Source organism: Sarcophilus harrisii, chromosome 2 (genome assembly GCF_902635505.1).
Source record: "Sarcophilus harrisii chromosome 2, mSarHar1.11, whole genome shotgun sequence".
Taxonomy (NCBI): domain Eukaryota; kingdom Metazoa; phylum Chordata; class Mammalia; order Dasyuromorphia; family Dasyuridae; genus Sarcophilus; species Sarcophilus harrisii.
The window spans coordinates 499801413-499816577 of record NC_045427.1 but is presented as its reverse complement, the minus strand read 5'-3'; the positions used below and the strand labels follow the sequence as shown (position 1 = coordinate 499816577).

The 15165-nt window shown below is 37.3% G+C and overlaps 1 protein-coding gene across 3 annotated transcripts; it reads right to left on the bottom strand.

Annotated features, from left to right (window-relative positions):
- Window positions 1-429: 429 nt before the first annotated feature.
- Window positions 430-14557, bottom strand: DUT (deoxyuridine triphosphatase). Of its 3 annotated transcripts, none has more exons than XM_012545297.3 (7): window positions 14480-14557; window positions 13395-13563; window positions 10563-10654; window positions 9610-9654; window positions 1525-1599; window positions 1370-1440; window positions 430-558 (listed from the first exon to the last, which is right to left on the bottom strand). In XM_012545297.3, the coding sequence occupies exons 2-7, from the start codon at window positions 13559-13561 to the stop codon at window positions 502-504; spliced, it is 507 nt and encodes a 168-aa protein (XP_012400751.1). In that variant the 5' UTR covers window positions 13562-13563; window positions 14480-14557; the 3' UTR covers window positions 430-501. The 3 variants fall into 3 exon arrangements, with proteins under 3 accessions (XP_012400751.1, XP_012400747.1, XP_003755962.2); XM_012545293.3 differs by lacking the exon at window positions 14480-14557 and adding an exon at window positions 14392-14479; XM_003755914.4 differs by lacking the exon at window positions 14480-14557 and adding an exon at window positions 13962-14315.
- Window positions 14558-15165: the final 608 nt, after the last annotated feature.

The window sequence follows — 15165 nt, the reverse complement described above, 5'->3', positions numbered from 1 at the left end:
TATAAGACAAAGAAAATGATGATGAATACTTAGTTAAGCTACAGCAAACATCAGTCTTTTAAACCAAGAGTTCCCTAACACAATGTATAAAGAAATACAGAAAAACATTATAATGATGGAATGCTACTGTGTTGTAAGAAATAAGGAGCTGGCTGAGTTTAGGAAAAAAAAAAAAAAAAAAAAAAGGAAAGACTTGTATGAAATAATGAAAAACAAAGTGAACAGAATCAAGAGAATATTGTACACAGAAATGGCTGCTAAAGGAAGATGCCCTCCACCTCCAGAGAAAGAACTGATAAATAGAAGTATGCATAGTATGATTTTACTTAAATAGTGGCCTTCTTCAGTGTGGTAAAAACAAAAGAGAGAGAACATTTGGAATTTAAAATAAAACCAAAAAATATTAAGCAACAAAACACACACACACACACAATAAGTGGAAATTTATTTTATGAAATGTTTTAGGAAGAAAATTGCTACATCTATTTTTATTATATAATTTTAGTTCTGACCAGTAGAACCAAAACCTCCTGCTCCACGTTCAGTGTCATCTAAGCCCTGAAAAAGAAAAAAGTATCAAATTATTAAGTTAATGTCAAAAGTTTCTTTTCTTCTAGACACCTAAATTTTAAAGTCTTTTCTTCTACAGTATTGCCCTATGATTAGCACATCTTTCTTAGGGGATATGGCACACTAAGTAGGAAAGAAAAATGGTAAAATGCAGATGCCTTAGCCACAGTAAATACAAGTGTTTTCTGAAAGTTGCTTTAAAAATATATTGGGGCTTTAGTGAATTAGACAGTTAAAAATTAGCTTCCAAGGAAAAATTAATATGAAAGCTATATTACCATGATTTCTATAGGGAGATTTAAGTAATTCCTTTTAAAATTTATCTTAGAATTACTGAATACCAAGCAAAAAAAGACCCTGGAGATCACCTAGTCCAAATCTTTCTCTGACCCCATATTGTAATGGGGTATCTCACAACCAGAAAGAAGTAACCACAGAGTAGTAAGAAGCAAATCCAGGCCCTTTGACCCAAACTCCAAAATTCTTTGCATTATTCCATGTTGCCATCTTTAAGCAGATTAAAGAGATAAACCTTCGTTTTAGCATTTACATATGCTTTAAAATTTTATTTCATTTCTAACTTGCTCTTTATTATTAGGATTAAAAAGCAAAAAGAAAATAATTTTCTTTTTTCTACACAAGGACTTTTACATAGAACCACACTTGTTAAAATAATTATATGACCTGTGATCTTCTTTAAAAAGTACTATATCTTCTATAAAGAAACATCTCTCACTCATTATACTACATGACTACATGATAACTCTCCCAATGACTTAATTATATTATAATTACTTACTTGGACTTCTTCAAGTTCTGGATAAAAAACCCGTTCACAAATCAGCTGTGCAATCCGGTCACCTTTTTTCACTTTAAATAAAAAGATTATATTATAAATACGAGCTTCAGAAAAACAGATGTTTAGCAATATAGTAAATTACATTATTAGCTTACCTTCAAATGTTTCTTTGCCAAAGTTAAATAGTACAACACCAACATTTCCTCTGTAATCTTCATCTATGACACCAGCTGTAGGAGACATATTAAGTTAATGAAACCGTTTTTGGTAGTTAAAGCTAGCTACTTTTACTTATGCATACTAATGGAATATAGTAATAGTGTAAAAAAAAAAACTTTAGAGGTAGTCCAGTATGGTAGACTGAATTCTGAACTTCAAAGTTCAGGAAATGTGGATTAATATCTGACCTCTCATAACTTACATGATCTAGGGCAAATCATTAAAGCTTTATGTGTCTCAGGCAACTCCCCAAGATTTATGTACTGAATTAGAGATTGGATTTGATCAATTTTGGTGGTGATGGTTCCCTATGATTAAGAAATCACAGATGATAAAGATAATTTATGAATGACTAAAATATTTCAATAGTTAAAAAAATGAATATGGATATATGATATCCTTGAAAATTACAATATTTCAAAAATATAAAAGCCCAGCTCAAACACCTGGAAAATGATTTTTTCTTCATCCAATTATGCAAATCAACTTCTTCCCACTCTGTTGAAAATAGATGGCATGACCTCATACTTTAGTTTGAGCTCCTTTGCCCTCTTCTTTCTCTAAATTTTCAATCTGACTTTAACTTTTCCTAAGTACTAAGAGAAAATTAGGTATTTTGGTTTCCAAGCTTTACAACAGAGCTGAAGGTGTACAATCTTCACCCTGTAACCCATTCTATTCCTTTTTTCTCTTAGAATACCTAAAGAAAGATTCCATAGTTTAAAAGGATGCTGAAATTAAGAGTTATTTGAATATATGCTACAAGCTTGCTATTGACTTTTTGGACAAGGAAAATTCCCTCATTTTTGACTTATAATTGTATCAAATTCAGAAAATAGGATCAGAAGAATAAGAACTACTCATTCTACTTCTGAGCACTTGCAATACTGAACATCCAGAAAACATGATTTTTCAATGGAATCACTAGAGGATAATAAAATGGGAGTAGTGAAATAAAGTATTTTAACCTTTCAGTAATTCACTGACAAAATCTGTGTTAAAAATATCTCCAGAGATTTCATTTAAGAAGGGTCCAGTTACCTCAATTTTTCTAGTGTGACAATTATATCATACACAGGTAAAGCACAAAGATATTTCAATTAAAGGGTAGACAAAGGTAGGCACAAAAATTGGAAGGCCAGGACTAAGTATTACAGGAATTCTATGTCTAGAATGGATGTTATAGGGGTAAATTGTAAACTATTCTTTAACTGAATAGTAACAAAAAGTGGGTCAGGTCATATAATGTTGAATCATGTTTTCTTTTCCCACATTGAAGTAGGTTGACTTAATCTTTAGTATCCTTGAAGAAAATCATTCCATAAAAGATAGAACCAGCTGTTCTCCATCTTAACTCTGAATACCTAAGTAGAAATATTTTTAGACGTAAAGAGGGATTTAGATTAGATTTATGGGATAAATTATTCAGTGTTATATGTTGTTAAACACTGGAACCAATTAGTACAGAAGACTGTGGAATTTCTTTCCCTGGAGAATTTTTTTTAGAACAGAATTAATACCCACCTGTCTATAATGATTTAAGTAAAGCTAAGTAAGACTAGCCAAGTTGGTGGAGGTCATTTCTGATATCTTTAAAATAGCTCTGTTTGAAGGTTGCCCACTATCACTGTTACTATTCAATATTGTATTAGAAATGCTAGCTTTCTGGCTAGAAACTGGAAACTGAGTGGATGCCGATCAGTTGGAGAATGGCTGAATAAATTGTGGTATACGAATATTATGGAATATTATTGTTCTGTAAGAAATGACCCACAGGATGATTTCAGAAAGGCCTGGAGAGACTTACACGAACTGATGCTGAGTGAAATGAGCAGGACCAGGAAATCATCATATACTTCAACAACAATACTATATGATGACCAGTTCTGATGGACCTGGCCATCCTCAGCAATGAGATCAACCAAATCATTTCCAATGGAGCAGTAATGAACTGAACCAGCTACGCCCAGAGAAAGAACTCTGGGAGATGACTAAAAACCATTACATTGAATTCCCAATCCCCATATTTATGCCCACCTGCATTTTTGATTTCCTTCACAAGCTAATTGTACAATATTTCAGAGTCTGATTCTTTTTGTACAGCAAAATAACGTTTTGGTCATGTATACTTATTGTGTATCTAATTTATATTTAAATATATTTAACATCTACTGGTCATCCTGCCATCTGGGGGAGTGGGTGGGGGGTAAGAGGTGAAAAATTGGAACAAGAGGTTTGGCAATTATTAATGCTGTAAAGTTACCCATACATATAACCTGTAAATAAAAGGCTATTTAAAAAAAAAAAAAAGAAATGCTAGCTTTGGCAATTAGAATTTAGAAAGAGATTAAAGGAATTAGAGTAGGCAATGAGGAAACCAAATTATCACTCTTTTCCAATGACATGATGGTATACTTAGGGAACCCCAGAGATTCTACTAAAAATTTATTAGAAATAATCCACACCTTTAGCAAAGTTGCAGGATACAAAATAAACCCACATAAGTTATCAGCATTCTTATATATCACTAACAAAATCCAACAGTTAGAGTTACAAAGGGAAATTCCATTTAAAGTAACTACTGATAGTATAAAATATTTAGGACTCTATCTGCCAAGGGAAAATCAGAAATTTTATGAGCAAAACTACAAATTAAGTCTGATCTAACCAACTGGAAAAATATTAAATGCTCTTGGATAGGGTAAGCAAATATAATAAAGATGACAATACTACTTAAACTAATTTATTTATTTAGCGCTATACCAATGAGACTCCCAAAAAACTATTTTAATAACCTAGAAAAAATAACAACAAAGTTCATATGGAAAAACAAAAAGTCAAGAATTTCAAGGGCATTAATGAAAAAAAAAAAAATCAAATGTAGGTGGCCTAGCTGTACCAGATCTAAAATTATATTATAAAGCAGCAGTTACCAAAACCATTTGGTATTGGCTAAGAAATAGACTAGTTGATCAATGGAATAGGTTAGGTTCAAAGGACTAAACAGCCAATAACTTTAATAATCTAGTGTTTGACAAACCCAAAGACCCTAGTTTTTGGGATAAGAACTCACTATTTGACAAAAATTGCTGGGAAAATTGTTAATAAGTATGGCAGAAACTAGGCATTGACCCACTTAACAATGTATACCAAGATGTCAAAATGGGTTCATGACCTAGGCATAAAGAATGAGATTATAAATAAATTGAAAGAGCAAATAGGATAGTTTTCCTTTCAGACCTGTGGAAGAGGAAGGAATTTATGACCAAAGAAGAACTAGAGATCATTATTGATTACAAAATAGAAAATTTGATTATATTAAATTGAAAAGTTTTTGTACAAACAAAACTAATGCAGACAAGATTAGAAGCGAAGCAATAAACTGGGAAAACATTTTTACAGTCAAAGGTTCTGATAAAGGCCTCATCTCCAAAATATATAGAGAACTGACTCTAATTTATAAGAAATCAAGCCATTCTCCAAGTGATAAATCCAACAGATATCAAAGGATATGAACAGACAATTCTCAGATGAAGAAATTGAAACTTTCTATCCATATGAAAAGATGCTCCAAGTCATTATTAATCAGAGAAATGCAAATTAAGACAACTCTGAGATACCACTACACACCTATCAGACTGGCTAGAATGACAGGGAAAGATAATGCAGAATGTTGGAGGGGATGTGAGAAAACAGGGACATTGATACATTGTCGGTGGAATTGTGAACACATCCAGCCATTCTGTAGAGCAATTTGGAACTATGCTCAAAGAGTTATCAAACTGTGCATACCTTTTGATCCAGCAGTGTTTCTATTGGGCTTATATTCCAAAGAAATCTTAAAGAAGGGAAAGAGACCTGTATATGCACGAATGTTTGTGACAGCCCTCTTTGTAGTGGCCAGAAACTGGAAATTGAGTGGATGCTCCATCAATTGGAGAATGGCTGAATAAATTCTGGTATATGAATATTATTGTTTGGTAAGAAATGACCAGCAGAATGATTTCAGAAGGGCCTGGAGAGACTTACAGGAACTGATGCTAAGTGAAATGAGCAGGACCAGGAGATCATTATATACTTCAACAACAAAACTATATGATGATCAATTCTGATGGACGTTGCTATCTCCAGCAAAGACATGAACCAAATCAGTTCCAATAGAGCAGTAATGAACTGAACCAGCTACACCCAGTGAAAGAACTCTGGGAGATGATTATGAACCACTACATAGAATTCCCAATCCCTATATTTTTGTTCACCTGCATTTTGGATTTCCTTCACAGGCTAATTGTACACTATCTCAAAGTCAGATTCTTTTTGTATAGCAAAATAACTGTTAGGACATGTATACTTATATTGTATTTAATGTATACTTTAACATATTTAACATGTATTGGTCAACCTGCCATCGGGGGGAAGTGGGGAGGGGGGAAGGAGGGGAAAAATTGGAACAAAAGGTTTGGCAATTGTCAATGCTGTAAAATTACCCATGCATATAACTTATGAATAAAAAGCTAAAAGGTTTTACCTTAAGCACCAACTCATTTCAAGATGTATTTTAAAAGCTATTAAAACTATAAATGAGAAAAGTTTAAAGACAATTGAAATATAAGAAAATAAAGGCCTACATGTATATTTTATGTATACATGTTAACATCCATGAACCTCTACGAATTTCAGAAATTCAGGGTTCATTTTACACCTAACAGAATAGATAATTCAAGAAAAACATGGGAACATAATTTCCTATGTAAGCACAAGGCATTTCTTTCTCTTCATGAGAAAGCAAAATGTGTCTTGAAGTTATCACTGGAAAAATCATGCATTGGAACTGGCAGACTAATAACTGACTTCAGGCAAAAGTTTTACTGTGTCAAAGCTTTGGCATGTCATTTGTTGGAAACCTACTTTAGTTAAAACCATCCACACCTACCAGATGTGCATTCTGAACAGAATCCTGCATATTCAACTTTTTCCTTTGACCCTTATTTACAGCCTGGGATTCTAACAACCTCCTTCTTAGGAAATAAAATGTTTTGCCAGGTGTGATAAACCTGTGCTTATGAGACATTTTAAAATCATAACAATCCAAGAACACACCACAATTTTATGAACAATATAGACCAACTGTTGGACTAGTTTTCCATTTCTTTGGTTCAATGCTTTTTGGGTCTTTGTTTTAAGCACAATAAATATTGGTTATGAGAAAAATATTCAAATTTCAAAAAAAAAAATATTTTCAAATAGATAATATATGCCTAGACTAGTTTTAAATTACCAGGACTATAACAAAAATTTTTAAAAACACATCTGGAAAAATATTATATAAAGCATAGGATCTTTAAACTGTAAACCATATCAAAGAGTTCAGAATGGTATAATGGAAGAGTGTGATATTACAAGTCTGAGGACATGGTTATGAATTTCAAATTCCTTACATATGACTTTACTGAATGAGGCTGGACTGATTTCTCAAATTTTTAACAAATAAAAGGCATCAGAGCTGCTCTTCAACCCAAGTATTATCCCATACCACCACCTAGTGACATCATGAGAGATATCACTTTCTCACCTAGATTGAGCTGTGCAAGGACAGAAGCCAGATATCAGGAAGTATTCTGCAGATAGGCAGAATCATAACGTTTTGCACATTCTCAGGGAATGTGGCAGAGAAGGGAGCAGCTTGGGCAAAAAGCATAGATGTGAGTGATGGGATATCATGCAGAAGAACAAGCAGACAAGTTTGATTAGAAAGAAGTGTACCAAAAATTTGGTTTAAAAAGATAGGTTAAATGTATGGGACAACCTGCCATCTAGGGGAGGGGATGGAGGGAAAGAGGAGGAAAACTGAAACAGTAGTTTTTGCAAGGGTCAATGTTGAAAAATTACCCATGTATATGTTTTGTATATAAAAAGCTATCAAAAAGAAAAAAGATAGGTTAAAACAAGATTTCAAAAAAGGCTTGATAAGATAGAGATATCTGTATTTTGTCCAGAGGCAAGAATTAATGAAAAAAAAACAAACATTTATTATGTTCAAAATACTTTGGACACACCTATAAGATGCTTCAGCTGCAAGTTAGATGGGAAGGCCCCTTAGCATATAGGGCAGGAACACATGGTAATATATATTTCCTGTCATTTCCACTGATAAAATCATGTTTCTGATGTTGAATTATTTAACAGTGCCAGAAATTTTCTTTGGCACTGCAGCTCCTGCACAAGCACTTGCCAGGATATATCTCTGTAAGGACCAATTCCCTGAATAAAGGATTTGGGGATTGGATTGCATGCAGGGACAAGTGGAATGTTGCTATTTTGAGGACAGCATCCAGCCCAGATGAAGGGAGATGGGGTCTCAATTAGCAAAAATCTATTTTTTATCCCTCTTGCTGTTTTACTACTTCAGATAGGCTTGTCTGCCTACACTGTGGGTGTACTTCATGGGAATGACCAGTTCCTTATCTACAGGGATTGCTCCCTTGAATGATGGTTTTGGGAACTCGGCTGGAAACAGGGCCACTAGTCAGGTGGGCAATGCTATTTGCAGAACCCTTGGCCATAGTGTTGTAAAACACTTTTATTTGTATTGATCAGTTTCATACTAACTTTTAAACAAAACACTAAGAGAAAGAAAAGTAGGCTTGTCAGCAAGACCTTGGAAGAAAACAAAGCTATACATAATTAAACCTAAAAAAATTTTTAAATCATCCATCAGAAGACAAAAGCCTAATCTCGGTAAAAGGCTAAATAGCAGAAGTTTCTTATTCTATAAAAAACAAAATGTTAATTGAGTAGAGAAGAAAGCCAGAAATTAGCTAAATCTGGATTCCTATCACTCCTGTATCAATAATGGAGATGTATTTCCAGGCAGGTCACTAACCCCTGGTGGCCAAGCATCAAAGTTAGGTGGCAGAGCAGGGGCTGGATCTGCACTGGCCATAAGAGTCAGCCACGTAAGCTTCCCATGTGGATGTCACCAGTCTAGTCAAAAACAAAAGACTTTTGGAGAGCACTGAGAGGTGGAAAAGCAGTTTCTTGCTTTCTGTAGACCATTAGGAGGGCTCCTATTTTTTATTACTCTTCTCAAATAGTGTCCTCTTCATGATGGCCCTCAAAGAGATGAAGATATTTCTTCTCAAGAGTTTTCTCTTCAAGTTAAGTATCTTTAACATTTTTGCCTGCTCTGTATATAACATATTTAAAGACATATAGCCAGCCCAAACATTCCTTCCTAGACACAAGCTAGATATGTTTTTAAATATGGCATCCAGAATCAAATATAATAACCAAAATGTATGGACTAACCTGTTAGGTCATCAGATTTGGGATGAATGTATTTGCTTCATATACAGTATTTCCCCTAGTGGAATGTAAGCTTTTTGATAACAGAGATTGTCCCAATTCTATTTTTTTTGCCCCTAATGACTAACATACAAGTGCTACTTAATAAATACTTGCTGGTTTACAGATATATGCAGTTCCTGCTAAAACTGTATATGGCTTTGTGCACATTTATTATTTTGAGAATATGCATCTTTTTAAATTTACACATTTACATCATCCTTGGTTCCTTTTCTCCCTCAGAATCTTAATTATACTGACCCACAGAAATAGATCTCTCTAGAAAGGTTTTTTGGTAATTTCTTTTTTTCCATTTTTTTTTTTTTACTTTGTGGGAGCAAAAGATCTAATAGACAAAGCTGGTTTCCCCCACTAATAGAAGATGAAGACACCAATAAGTTCTAGACTGAGTCAGAAATTTTAGCATGGGCAACTTTACCATAAAGTGAAATATTTCATTTTTTATGGTAAGACTAAAGAATTACATAAAAACATAAATTATTATTAATTCCTTTAATTAAAGCTTATTAAAGCTTGATGACATGGCAATGCAGAAAATAATTCATTTTATTGAACAGGATTCAAAAAACAAAAAAAAATTGAATTTCATTTTTTTTTGGGGGGGAAAGAAAAAAAACTTACAAATATAAGATTGAAATAAGAAGTAAACATCTTACCTCCTACATCTATGAAATGTTTTGCAGCCAAACCAGAACGTGGAGCTTAATCAAATAAAAAAATAAAATTAAAAGAAATACACACACATACATACATACATATATTCTGAAATTTAGCCTTAGTTACAAATCTCAACACTTTATACCTTATAAATCTAGAGTAACTTTAATTTCATAGCAATACTGTGAAGGCATTTTGTATTTACCATACTTACTAAGAAAGGAAAAACAGAAATTTAGAAAAAGTTACAAGAAATTAAAACTGGTTAATCTAAAATTCACTTAATTGAGATGACTTTTCTATTAGAAGTGGGAATTCCAGGGAAAGCAAAAACCCTGAATCACCAGGAGTTTTACTAACCAGTTAATGTCTAAGATCAGGTCAGTCAGTGTAGGTTATGTGTTTCTTCATTTACTTAGAAAAAATTCTTTACTTGATGACATTAAGATTATCAGGATTATTTCTTTTATAACAACAAAAAAATTTTAAGACTTTTCCATGACCTCTTATACAGTGAAAATATTAATATCCTAATATTTATTATTGTTCCAATCATTCATGACACTGAATTCATGACACTAGCAAACAGTATATTCCTAATATGGGGAAAATAGCAAAGATGTGGGATTCAATTCAACATTGAAATTTTGCTTTCCCTACTTATGTAAGGTGCATATAACTGTCTAGCTCCAATTATTGCAGCATTTCTTGGGACTATGCCAGCAATTCATGGTAAAATTGCCTCACCATGCTTTCACAGTAAAAACAAAGAGTCAAGGCAGATGTGGGAGATACCAGGTTATAGGAAACTTACGAATAGTTGTATTTTTTTGTCTTTAATCTATCCTTGATTAATAATTCCAAATATATATGATCACATATGATAAAATGAAGATTAAGAAGATCTTTTTTATTTCAAACACAAAGAAAGGTAAGTTATTAAGCCACTCACCAACTCTGCCATAACACCCAGGAGGGAGAGAAATCTGAATGTCTGTTTTCACCAGGGCTTTCTCCATGGCTGGTATGGTATAGTCATAGGCACTATAAAAATTACCAAGCAAAGTAGTTATAAAATAGATGTTTGCAATTTAAATTTTCTAAATTTTCAATTTAAAATTTCCACAATTTCACTGGATTATCAGAAATGCAAGTGAAACAATAAATTTTCTTATTAGTTCTTATGCCTATTTAGATCTCTATATTCTTAAAAATTAATGCTCAAATCACTAATTTTCCAATTTATCTTCACAAAAATTCCCATGCAGCATAAGGAGTATGCTACCTGATAACAATATTTTTTTAGTTCTTTTGCTGACAGTTTGAGATGACTTAATTCGAAAATATACTACATATTGGTAAAGGAATAGTGCATGAAGATCAAGAAGTCAGATTAGAGAGGGTAGATAGATCTTTAAAAGGGACGTTACTTCACTTCAATGAAAATAAAGAGAAGAAATATGGGGATAGGCTGAGAAAGTTATGAGTCAAGAATGAAGAAGAGACCAAGAATATGTAAAAGGGTTAAAGCTTTGTTGGGTTTTGTAAACAGCTTGACATTAGCAGCAGGTTGTGGAGTAAATTCTGTGTACTCACTAGTTAAACTACTATGTATTTAATCTCTAAGAAAGGATTGATTGCTTATAATGGCCTATGTGACCTTAGGCAAATCAAGTACTTCACTGCTTTGCACAGCTATTAAAATGAGATCACACAAAAATTCACTCCTCCAAGATTCATAGGTTTTTTTTTTCTCTTTTCTTTATAAAGAGCACTATAAGACTTCTTAAGATTACAATTCTAAACCCCTAAGGGGGTAGGAAAGCCAACAAAAAACCTGAAGTCCTACTCTGATGTCTCACTGGGCCATGGAAGTAACCCTGGGTTCTTAAGGACTAAAGCCAAACTTTAGCTGAGGTCCGGTTTGCCTATGGTCACATGTGCAGATTTTCAGAGAGGCTCATCAGGAAGGAGATGTGGCTACAAGGTGATTAAAGTTTCAGGCAGTAACTTTTAAAAAATCAACTATTAAGCTGTAAAAGGGATTGTGACCTAGTGATGGAAATATATTTTAAAAAGAGGTGTGTGGTTTTAACCATTCTAAGCCATTTTACAAATTAGAAACATGAATGGTCTAAAATAGAATTCTGGATGCCCAATATTGACCTTTGTTTTTATCTTTTAAGTTTCAATTAAGTGTGATGTTAGGATTATGTGCACAGGGTTTAAATAAAATGAATTTAAAATATTCTGAGGAATTTTAGCTTTCTCTGAAAATTTTAGCTTGGGATTATTTTGAATACAATAACACTACTTTTTTTATCTCTTAATATTTGGGATACTCTTTTTCCATTCAATTCAAACCCACTAGAAGGCAGCCTAGCCTACAATGAAGAATAATTGCATTTCCAGCCCTCATAAAGTTTATGGTCCACTAGATTAGATATAAATACACAAATACGAATTAAAAAATTAACTAGGTCATTTTGCTCAGAAAGAAGAACAGTATTTAATAACTATTAAGATAAGTAGGAAGATTGTGGAGTTCTTTAAATGCCTGGTGATGAAATCTGTGTTTTGTCTTAATAGGCAATGGGGGTTTTCCTAAAGGTTTTTAGATCGAGAGTAGTGAGGGCCGTGGTAAAACTGTGTATTACAAAGATAATTAAGCTTTTAATTGTACAATATTTCAGAGTCTGATTCTTTTTGTACAGCAAAATAACGTTTTGGTCATGTATACTTAGTGTGTATCTAATTTATATTTTAATATATTTAACATCTACTGGTCATCCTGCCATCTTGGGGAGGGGTGGGGGGGTAAGAGGTGAAAAATTGGAACAAGAGGTTTGGCAATTGTTAATGCTGTAAAGTTACCCATGCATATAACCTGTAAATAAAAGGCTATTAAAAAAAAAAAGATAATTAAGCTTTGTGGAAGAAGGATTGAAAACAAGAGATCAGAGTCAGGGTGATCAGTTGGGGAATCATTAAATTGGTTCCTGGGAGAGGCAAACAGCGCTCACTCTGAAGTAGTAGCAACGTCAACGTGAGTTGAAAGAGGGTATAGAGGCAAGATATAAAATGCTTGTAGAGAGGGAAACGGTTCACGGGGAACCTTAAAGTATTTGTTCCCTAAGACTAAGGGTTGTTGTGAGAAATAACGGCGATAATAATTGTAAAGTGCTTCTCATAGTGCCTGCAAAACACACACATACACACACACACACACACACACACACCTGTATATGTTACTCCCGTTATCGGTATTAAAAGTTGGTGAGACTCTAAATATGGGGGTGTCCCCGAAGCCGTACCGACACTGTAAGCTTCCACAGCTTAATCATTTCAAGCTATTGAATATTAAGTTTTAGTGGCGCAAAACGGCGCCAAGCTTTTTGGGGCACTGCATCTAACGTCACTGATGGGAAGCCCCAACAGACGATTGAGCGCCCAGAATTGGCGCGAAAATCGGATTACAGGAAACTGGGGAGGGGTAGGACTGTCGGAGTTAAGGGGAGAGGTAAAGGGGAAGAAAGACCGAGTCCGAGGCACTGGGTCTGCATGAAGCCTTTGCTACCCGCGAGCCCTGACTGGCTCTCAGACCAGACCAAGAGCCTCGGTTTCCTCCTTTGCAGAGTGAGACAGGTCTGGGTGGCCCGAAGTCCTCTGCGGGGTTTTAGTACGGCCTCTCCCCTGCGCCCCCAGGCTTGACCACAAAGCGCTGAGCGGGCGGACGCCCCCACTCACTCACGCCCACCTACGAACCCACCTGTACAAAACCCACCTGTACAAGTCATAGCCCGCAGCCCGTGCCGACCCCTTGGAGGGGGCCGTGGCGTGCTCCGAGAGGCGGGCGAAGCGGAGGCGCACAGGGCCCTCCGGCTCTTGCTCGGCAGGCCGGGCCCGCTTGCTGGGGGAGACGCCGGCGGGGACCGCTTCGGAACAGGGCATCTCTGCGGAGAAGAGAAGAAGAGGCGCGCAATACAATGTATCAATCACTCAGTTCCCCCCGCCGAGTAATCTCGAATTTCCCCGCGAGCCGCCGGGACATGCCCCGGGCGAGCTCATCCGGTCAACCTGACGGGGGAGACAGGGTTTACGAGGTTTGAGATGAGAAGAGCGCGGTGCCCTAGAACGACTTTTGCTTAACACTGATGTTGTTCCACCTTAACAAGCCGCTCTTATATGGGAGATTCTTTCTATCGGGCTCCCATTCCCAATTTCAGGTCACCCCTCCTCTCCTGTCCGCCCCGGCGCGGCTGGCGGAATGGACGCGTCCCCGAGCCACTAAACCGGGCAACCCTAAACCCCAGTCATTAGGTCTGGCTCCCTGCTTGTTGTCGAAGCAAACCTCGGTGAGAGGCGTGCAGGAGTGCGCTGGGCCTTCCGAGCGGGCCTCTGCGGGAAGTTGTCCTGCAGGCCCGGCTGACTGCACCCATTACCGGTCGCCTCTGCCCCACCCCGATGAATTGCTTCGGTGGGGATTCCCCGCTCCCAGGCCATCGCTTCCCATCTTTAATAGCTTCCCCGCATCCCGGCCTAGAGTAGCTGAAAGAAATGCGGAAGAGCCGCCTGAGCTCCCGGTGCAGCATGGCAGACTAGGCCTTTAGTAGGGGGGCGGGGAGAAGGTCTGGGCAGAGAGGTAACCACGTGTAAGGCGGGGAGGATCGGCTGACTTTGCGGTCGGCCATCTAGAAGGGGTGGTGAGTCTCAACTGAGGTCACCATTTTACAGCTATTAACACCCAGCCCGAGGGATAGAAAGAACCCCAAACGCTGCACCTGGCTCAGAATCCAGAGCGAAGCAGTTTTGGCCGCCGGCAGCCACCGTACTCTCTCCCCAGAATAACCCGCAGAATTAGTTCCTTACGTTTGAATGAGCACCCCGCCCACTCAGGCGCTGGCGAACAAGTCGCCGTCCCAGGAGCCGGGTATTTTCAGCGAGAAGAGGGTGCGCATGCGCAGTAGCTCCACCAGGTGGAACGGTCTTTCTCGGCTAATCCATCCGCCACCTCCCCGGCGGGTGCCGCCGCGCCACAGCCCACGTGGTACCGGTGGCTGCCCCCTTACTCGGGCGCAGCCCTTCGTGTCTAAACTGTAGTCCCCTCGGAGGTGGGCGGTGTTTAGCGTCCTAGTGGGCCTTCTCTAGGCCCCCTGCTGTGTACGGAGCAGCAGCCGCTGGGGATTTGGAGCGCGGTCTCGGGATGTGAGAAAATCCAAGCGTGCGGTGAGAATGCCTCCCCCAGGAGGGCAGGATGGAACGGAGCGCCTCGGGGTTCTTTTCCCCTCCAACCCCGCCCTCCCCCTCCATTTACCTGTTACTCTTCTGGAACCCTCCCAGTCACCCAGGCTTGAAAAAATGCCGTCCCTCACCTTTCCAGCTCTCACATCTTTGCAGTCAGTTGCCAAGTTCTGTCCTTTCCACCGTCATCTCTGACAGAAGGGACATCCTCTCATCTGACACTGCCACAGTGCTGCTAGTTATAGGTCTGCTGCCTCAAGGTTCTCCCCGCTTCAATCCACATTAGTCACTAAATCGCCAAAGTGATTTTTTTT